Genomic DNA, 9,491 nt, shown 5'->3' on the forward strand with positions numbered 1-9,491 from the left:
ATTGCAATCCTCTACTGTCCCTTCGATCTACGAAGTACACTTTACATTCTCTTTAATTAATCAGCATTAAACAATGTCGTTTGAACGCAAAGAAGCACCGTACGTACTACTAATTGTTAATTAATTATGCAAATAATTATTGCAGAGGTTGCTACCTAGGTGTCTACAAGAACATCCGGTGCATGTAGCTCTAGACAATACGCCACCCCGTCCCGTCATGACAATTGTTCTGCTGCAGCTGCTTGTTCTGCTTGTTGTGTTCTCGTGCACGAGCGGCGATAGTCCACGACCAAAAGTTCTAATTCTCGGAGGCGGTCTGGCTGGTCTTCGAGTGGGGCAAGTCTTGCAGCAAAATGGCGTTCGCGATTTTCTCATTCTCGAAGCGGACAACAAACTTGGAGGCAGATTTCTCTCATTTTGCTTGCCAGAGGTGTCTGCGTGCGTGAGCGACATCCATGTGGAGCCCTCACTACCATCACCTCATCCAATTGGAGAGTTGTTCGACAAATGCAAAATTGCCTACGCACCCGAGGCTGTGTCAACCATCAAAGCTGTGGATGACGCTGGGAACGACGTGAGCGCTGAAATAAATTTACTGTCTCAACGCTTGGATAGTATATACTACAATTTGGTCCAAGCATGGAGACCAGAAGAAGGTCAGTTAGACATGTTTATTAATTATTATACAAATTGAGTATAATGTTATTTAATTAATGAAGAAGCACTAAAGTGCTAAACCGTCTGCTGTTTTATAGTAGGAGGTGTACAAGAATGCGTACTCTAGAGTACAAGTAATGGACGCAGGGGCGGCGGAGCCGGGGGGCTGGGGGGGCTAGAGCCCCCCCAACTTTATCAACTTTATGCTGTAGAATTTCTGCTTTCTGTAATGTTTACCCTTTCAGCCCCCTCAACTTTCAACTCGCTCCGCCGCCCCTGGGACGTACACGTCAATAGACACCACATGCCAAAACATGTTTACTACATGCAGAGCTGGCTGAGAAAGGGCAGGCTGTCTGTGTACCAAATAGCTCATTGGCATCCAAATTTATGACAGTAGAGTACGCATACTGCCACGAAAGAACAAAGAACTGACTGACAGGTGCAGTAGGCAAAGTAGATAACACCGCTCACATCCGTCTATCAACCCGCCCACATCCGTTATAACTCTAGCGCATGCCCGCCTTGGATTAATTACTACTACATTTGTTTTAATTACTAGCAGGTCTCAGAGCATTGATTACATGTAAGCAGTATAGATAGCAAGCTGCTAACTTTAAGACAGCTGACGGTTAGAGTATACATGCAGACTTCTCAACTTTTCTTCGCACCAAATCGTGAGACTGCCTTTTGAAAATAACCACGCCCATAAAACATGTCCAAAGTAGACGTGACTTATCCTTCTGCGTCACTCATTAGCAGAGTTTAGTGCAAGAAGCCGGAAACAATTAACGTTGGCCTCGCTTTACGTTTCTGTGCGCTAAGGCTTCGCCTCAAACTTCCAAACGTTACTTTTACTGTAGGTGGCTACCCCGGATACCTCATACAAGCAAGCAGAGCCGTATCTAACGTCTGTTTAGTTAGATAGCCGTATCTAAGAATCCGTTATGTTCGGGACTAGCTAACAGGTGTGACTGTCAGACTGTCTCACGGTAGGCTTGTCGGGAGAAAGGACTGACAATCGTGAGAATTGGGCACAGATCGTGAGACATGCCTGTAAATCGTGAGTCTCACAACGAAATAGTGAGAGTTGAGAGGAACCGACCACTTTACAAATCCGGGTACTTGGTGCGTGGTTGTACACGTACTACAAGTACAAACGCCCTTGCTCGCGTGCTGGCAACTTGTGGAAGTGTGGCGCGTGCTCTTAATTAAATTCTTTAGTGGTGCCTCTTCCACTTTTGTAATGACGGCAGAATGGACCTAAAATTGTTTAGCTAATATTTCAGTAAGTGTGCAGAAGCTGTTCGTTAGCTAGGCTATAGTAGCCGAGGGTCTATTAGCACTCGCTTCTTCATTTAGAAACAGTAAAGGTTAGAGTGAAAATGTAGAGACCGGAGTACGACATTTGTGGCGAATTTAGATGGGGGGCATTGGGGGCACGTGCCCCCTTAAGGAAAGCCAATTTTGCAGACGCGATGATCTTGCGATCTTGATCGACGTCGTGCATTTGCAGGACAACGATTACATGCACTCTAGTTGTTTCCTAGGAATTACTGTAGATTTTTTAAATTTGTATATTGAAAAGTACCGTAGCATGATACCCGAAGGAGCGTCATAGGGTGTGGTTATTCAACGTAATCCGGGAGTTGCCACACAAGTGATTCGTCAATGCATGATCATGTGACCTAGTCTCAAAGCATGTGCCTCCTTCAAGAAATTTCTGGATAGGCCACTGTACACAGATATGCCGGAAAACTATAGTTTGCGTAGCCAGACCCTACCGCCGCGTCATGCAAGACGCGCGAGTAGTGTTTGGCTACGCGAGACTTAGGAACGATAAAGTGACACTAGAAACATCGATGGTAAAAGAAATATGATATTAAAAAGCCCGTTTACAAAAGAAAACGATGCGTTCTGTTGATTAAACGACAGCACCTAAATTGACTCTACCGCATGGTAGGTCGATACTAATATCCGGGATATTTGTCCAAACTTTGATTTTCGTCCACCCCGTCTGCATTAATTAACCGCATTATACGTACGGCATTGAAATGCCACTTTCAATTGACTGTTGCTAATTCATTACCTTTTGTCTATTTCTAGATGATATGAACCTGCGAGGTGCTTATAGTCTCTATGGTTGGCATCCTCGAACTCCCGTAGAATTGGCACTAGACAAGTATTACACTGACGCGTTTCTAGCAGCTAAACCATCCGAGCTGTCTATGCGCATGTACCAAAATGTAATGAATGCCGTCTTCTCATTGGACGGTTCAATCCATCTTTACGTCGTCAGAAACAGCTTCAACGGAAATCAAGACCTCGTCGACTGTTTGACGAAGAGTTTCCTAAATCAATCAGACGAACGTGTAAAACTGAACACAAGAGTCACTCAAATACAATACAGCGAGTCGGGTGTGGTGGTCACCACATCGGATGGAAAGAAGTATGAGGCAGACTTTGCAGTCGTCACGTTCTCATTGGGTGTCTTGCAGCAAGAGACGGTGAAATTCATTCCGTCGCCAAATTATGCTAAGAGAAAGGCGATCAATAAGTTCCGTATGGGTTATTACACTTTTGTATACTCTCGGTTTCCTTACAAAATCGATGGTTCGATTGCCAGATCAAATCAAGAACCTCTTCATTACATTAGTGTGTCATCGCATCGTCAAGTCAGTCGACTAATATATGAAGTTTTCGAAACTATTGAAGAGAAAGTGAACCACTCGCAACCATACAATCTCTTTCTTAGCTGGATTGCTGGCGACGACGCTCTTCGAGTGGAAACACAAGAGATAAATAAGACAACAGCAGAGTTTAAGGACATGTTTGGTCGCTTTTTTGGTAAATCTATTCCCGAACCTAAAGTGTTTGTTAGTCAAGGGAATACCAATCCTCTCTATTATGGCGCTATTCCGAGCTTTCCTAGTGGAGCGACGTACGAAGATTATGACAAGCTGAGGGAATCGCTTGGCAGAGTGTTCTTTGCTGGAGACGCTTATTATATGACTGCAAGCTTGAATGGTGCCACGCGTGCTCTCTACAGTGGAAACGAAACGGCAATGGCGGTGATTGAATGTATGAATGGAGGCTCGTGTGCTATGAGCAAGTTTGCTGTAACGCCACCGGAACAGCAATGTCCCACATCTGGAACAGGTGAATCCCTGTTTCTTTCCGCTTGTCTGTCCATCTGCCTGCCTGCCTGTCTGTCTGTTTGTACGTCCGCTAATTCGTTTGTCTGTCTGCTAGTCCGCTCGTCAGTCTTGTCTGTCCGTCCGTCCGTCTGCTGTCTGTTTGCCTGCCTTCCTGCTTTCCTGTCTGTCTGTCTGTCTGTCTGTCTGTCTGTCTGTCTGTCTGTCTGTCTGTCTGTCTGTCTGTCTGTGTTTTTCTGTATCTGTGCGTATCTGTATGTCTGTCTGCATGTTCAGTTTTCTTCTGTCTCTATCTGCCTATTTGTCCATTTTTTGTACATCAGTCTAGAGATCTCCGTGGCAAATTTAAAGCAAAGCAACCGTCTGTCTATATGCATGTCTGTCTCAACACAAAAATCATCTGTACATCGAGCTACACAAGTAATGTGCGTCTGTATTTACAGGGAGCGGTCGTGGTGTTGTGGCCAATGTTGTCGCTATTGTCTTCTTCCTAGCAATGTCCATCTTAGTCTACTGATCCATCTAACGTCCGTTAGCCGCTTGCGTTCTAAATTCAAACTCGCCGTTGCATCGCTGCCTAGCTTTTTAGTTGCTTGTAGTTTGGATTTTGCATGCTTTGTTTATTTCCTTAACTAGCTTGCTAGAACTTGAAGGTGTTGCTCGTGAGATATAGCGTTAGCTCTATATCTCTTCTCTCTTTACGTAAAAGTGATCTGTCCGTCCATCTGTCTCTGTAACATCAATCACGCCAAACTACCCTGCCAATCGCAACAAAACCACGCATGAAGACTGCGTTGCACTCCAATATGCAAATGCACATTTTGGTTGTACGAGTTAACGATATAGAGAGGCACTTTTTGAGGGTCCATACGGGGAAATACTTATCTGGGAGTTTGTGTTGTGTCGCAACAGCAGCAACAAAATGATGACGTCCGATTGATGAAAAAGCTACACAGAAACTCAAAGATATATTATTTTGTATCAATTACCACTAATTTGTAAGGTATTTAACTATGCCTGTATGATACATATGCAGAACGAATAAGTTAGTTAATAATAATAACTTCGATGGGGATAGACGAGAACTCGATTGCATCAGAAGAATCAGACCGATCTTGACTTCGTATCATTAAAAAGCGAAAGTGCAATTTCCACAATGGCATATAGTAAGCCTCGTAAACCGGACCTAACAGACACAGACACACAGACACACAGACACAGACACAGACACAGACACAGACACACACACACACACACACACACACACACACACACACACACACACACACACAGACACACACACACACACACACACACACACACACACACACACAACACACACGCGCGCGCTCGCGCACGCACGCACACACAGACACACAGACACACACACACAGACACACACACACACACACACACACACACACACACACACACACACACACACACACACACAGACACAGACACACGCACAGACACACACACACACAGACACACACACACACACACACACACACAGACACACACACACACAGACACACACACACACACACACACACACACACACACACACACACACACACACACACACACACACACACACACACCAAAAGCTCGATGGAGAGCCATCTAGGATCACGCCCCTTTCTGTTGTGCGACCCGGATTAGAAGCCTCGCTACGCTCGGCAACAAAAACTATAGCTAGATCTATATACATTGCTCGCTAGATTACGAAATGCTAAAATCGGTCAACGTCGTTTGTACTGAATTGGTCTTCTAGATTCTAGTGTCATCGAGATGGCATTTAATTTTGACGATCGCAGCGAGCCATGAAAACCTTTTTGGCACAGACGGGAACAGTGTTTCCACTCCTTTATACGCACACTGACGGTACTCAGTCCCACAGTTTATTTGTAACCTGAAATTGATAATAATTTACTATGTATACAAACTGCGAGTTAGAAAAGTAGAAAATGGGCGCGGATTTTGTGCGAGAAATGGGCGTGGTTTGCGGCCTAATTTATCCGGACCCCCAACTTGAGGACCACGCTACTGTACGCCGGTGGACTCTACACCCTTATCCGGGAACTTGCCAACTTGCTATTCTACGAAGAACTTGTGAGTGGCATCGTTTGAGAGTGGGTGGGAGAATCGGGCTATTGTAAAGCGAATTTTATGTATATAGTAATATGGAAGACGCTTTACCAACACGTGACCGTTAGACTCGTTTACTTGAGCCATGTATATGACAGAATATTAATGCCGCGGTGAATCAGCTGCGTATCTATTGCGTTTCTCGCGTTAGTGACGCTTCGAGATCGAAACAAAAGCGCTGCGAGATCGTTCCTTGTCGATGGCGAGTCGAAGCGTATTCATTGTGAAGTTTCGTCGCGAATTCATTAAATTTTTGCGGCGGACTCGCGGAGAACTCAGCTGTGTCGCGATGATTTCGCTCTCGAGTCACAGCGAACTTCCTATAATCTCGCTACGTGATCGCTGTGAATTCGCTGTGACTTGACGTCGAGGAAATACACGCATGCGTATTGTGACGACAGGTTTGAATGGTTTTCACCCATACTTCACTATTGAACTGAACAGTCTCGACTCTACAAAAAGTAACTGACTATTCAACGTTCTTCTTTCTACATGCAAGGCATTTGTCAGTGATGACCTTAGCCATCTTTTGCCATGAATCTTTGACATTCTCTTCTCCTTTGACAGAGGGAAGAGTTTGAAGCAGTGACCTAGAACAACAAATGCAACAACAATCATGCTGACTGACACAATTTACTCTACAGTTTGCGTGTTGTCATACTTCGGATGGCTTCTAGTATCTTTGGATCTAATGGCTGCTTTGATCCGTCACGTGAACCGTTGCAAGTAGAGGCTCCCAAGACAGCAGGCTCAAACACGATGTCAAGAAGCCCTAAGGCCAGCTGGTTCCTCCACCCCGACTTCAGCCCCACCCTTCTCGGCGCTACTTTGTCCACAGAAACACTGCAGGACACATCACCGACTGGGACGGTACTTGCTAAGAACAGAAATATGGAACAACATTAGTGTTTGGAAGAAAACTGAAATATCATCTGTAACGTACAAGCTGTTCCATCAGAAAGCACTGCATTCTTCGGACTGCCATACTGTTGAGGTGTTACTTGTTCACCGGCAGTTGGAGTATGGGTAGCAAGAGACTACAATAGAGAAATTTGCGAGTTTATACAACAAGTAAAAATCACAGATTTCAAGTACTGTAATAGAACCCAACGTGCAGTCATATAGTCTCTACAATATTCAAGAAAGAAGAGGATACATACACAATAACTATCAGCCTACTCCAAAAAAACACAGGTTGGTAAGAGTTGTTTCTGGATGCTCAGATACATGGCCACACCAAAACTTTTTCAAACAAAACAGTTAATCGATGCTGCATGTTGTTTGCGCAGTCTTCAAATATGCGATGTTTTAGACAAAGCAAATTGAAACTTCACTTCACATACAACCTAGCTCCTCCCTAACCTTGCAATGCATAGCAGCTCGAGAGTCGGGTAAGGTTAATGTTCAAAAAAGACATATTTGAGGCAAACCTACTAGCATTACTGTAAAGCATTGTCTTACTCTATGTCATCAAGACAACCACAGATGACCAGACCACCTAGAAAATTGGATATAAAGTATACATTCCACTGTACGCTTCACCTAAAAAACAAATGTGAATACTACTGCTAACAAAGGTGGTCATTTGTGGTCATTTGATTACATACTAGGGAAGAATGATCCATGCAGTGATGCTTCTAGTTTTACATCGTTCACAAGCATCTGATCAACTTTAAACTGCTTTAGAGCAGTCACCGGAAAAGACGAGGAGAAGAGTGTTTTGAGACTCACATATTGTCATACACCACTACTAGGCCAAATCATAACAACTCAGTGCGGGTAGCCACAACGTAAGACAAATCGGCTGGCCATTAAAAAGCAACGAAACTCACTTTTGACTTGGCATCCTTTAGGATTTTTTCAATATTGCATACTCTCTCAACGACCTCCTTCACATGCTTCTCCAATGACTGCAGTGCAACCATGATTGCAACTTGGCCTGTTTCTTCAGGAGATGGCTAGAAACAGAAGCAGTCAGAAATCTTATGTTTAAATTAAAGCAAAAAAGTCTTACATCACGTTCACCATAGACAATATCACTCATATCAAGGCACTAACCACAATCAATCACAAGCATTATAATCATCACTGCGAGGTAATCAGGGAAGGCAAGCACCCAACTTTGCTAGATTCAAGTAACTCCTTTGATTTTTCTCTTGTCTGAACATAAAAAGCCAATTAGTGTCAGAATTGGATCCAACATACGCACCATACTGATGCTGTAATAAGTATATGACTACCTGGCCACTTTTACTAAAAGGTTCAGAGTCTTCCAAATCATCAATGCACTAAATATTTAAAAAAAGAATTAATCTGCCTGAAGTACCAGTTAGGAATGTGCATGCATCAATTATGATTGAAATTTACCACAAAGTCAGCTGCAGCTTTGAGTAAGAAAGCACTTTTTGAGACACATGCCTCCCTCCGGGCTTTAACAGCTGCACTGTTCTTCTTCTTCTTTTTTGTCTCGACTACTTCAGAGACTTCCTGCTCAAAATACGAATTGATACCACCTGCAGCTATTTAAAAACAAAAATGTATGACCTTGGTATCTAATTCAAGTTGTCTCTTGACTGCCCCTGAACTGTACCCTAGAGAAAGAAACAATGTTTGTTTACTTTGCGATCATATGACAGAACAATGGCTACAACAATTACAAACAGCAAGGATGCAAGACACTGTTAGCTGCCAGTGTACTTCTGACGCAGAATGTAAAAATTACAAGATAACGACATCTATACCTACTTAGAATGATGACGTACATAACCGTACTGAAGAGAAAAACCGAAAATTTACAATAAAATTTATGAACTTACAGCGAGGAACTTCGACGACTCTTGCGTCATAAAGCTTCTTCATGGGGCTCCACTAGGTCATTACTGGATCTCCGACAGTAACAGTACCGTAAGCGATTTCGTCGCAGTTTGCGCTCCTCAATTTCCAATATTTGGATCTGAAAACAGATCGAGTTTGGTTATCCTGGGGAAACAATACTCTAATGCCAGGATCGGGTTCGATTTCTGCAAAACAAACCTATTACAAGATACAATCTATATATATATATATATATATATATATATATATATATATATATATATATATATTTAGATATAGATAGATAGATAGATAGATAGATAGCTCCAGAACTCTACTTCTGTTATAGTGCTACCAGTCCTGTAGACGCTTATTGTACTGTATCGTTCGGTATATTACAATAAAGGACCTTCCATAGATAGATACCTTTAGTTATACCTTTAGTAGTAGTTATACCTTTACACTTTACCGTTATCGTCGCCCAAATTGGAATCCACTTCGTAGTTGGCAAGAGCTATAGTGGCTGGACAGGTTTTCTTTCTTCGATCCTTTGCAGACATTGAGATTGAAAGATAAACAAGATGTCAAAAGACCACGTGGAATCTGAAATCACCGACAAACACTACGCGAGAGCGACTACCGATTCGCTGTCGCTTCATTCCAACGGGCAGTTGACAACTTTACAACTTCGCATACGGGAGGTAAATCACATAC

At 43.1% G+C, this 9,491-nt stretch overlaps 2 protein-coding genes across 2 annotated transcripts; one reads left to right on the forward strand and one right to left on the reverse strand.

Moving 5' to 3' along the window:
* The first annotated feature begins 217 nt into the window (after positions 1–217).
* Positions 218–4,539, forward strand: LOC134184147 (uncharacterized). The gene is made up of 3 exons (XM_062651762.1): positions 218–656; positions 2,764–3,816; positions 4,256–4,539. The coding sequence occupies exons 1-3, from the start codon at positions 218–220 to the stop codon at positions 4,327–4,329; spliced, it is 1,566 nt and encodes a 521-aa protein (XP_062507746.1). The 3' UTR covers positions 4,330–4,539.
* A 1,838-nt stretch (positions 4,540–6,377) lies between these two features.
* LOC134184845 (uncharacterized) lies at positions 6,378–9,455 on the reverse strand. The gene is made up of 11 exons (XM_062652607.1): positions 9,247–9,455; positions 8,780–8,916; positions 8,508–8,554; positions 8,331–8,450; positions 8,204–8,251; positions 8,085–8,123; positions 7,978–8,016; positions 7,796–7,921; positions 6,907–7,000; positions 6,625–6,840; positions 6,378–6,553 (listed from the first exon to the last, which is right to left on the reverse strand). The coding sequence occupies exons 2-11, from the start codon at positions 8,820–8,822 to the stop codon at positions 6,378–6,380; spliced, it is 948 nt and encodes a 315-aa protein (XP_062508591.1). The 5' UTR covers positions 8,823–8,916; positions 9,247–9,455.
* Between the last annotated feature and the right edge of the window lie 36 nt (positions 9,456–9,491).

This window comes from Corticium candelabrum, chromosome 9, assembly GCF_963422355.1.
Source record: "Corticium candelabrum chromosome 9, ooCorCand1.1, whole genome shotgun sequence".
NCBI classification, from domain to species: Eukaryota; Metazoa; Porifera; class Homoscleromorpha; order Homosclerophorida; family Plakinidae; genus Corticium; species Corticium candelabrum.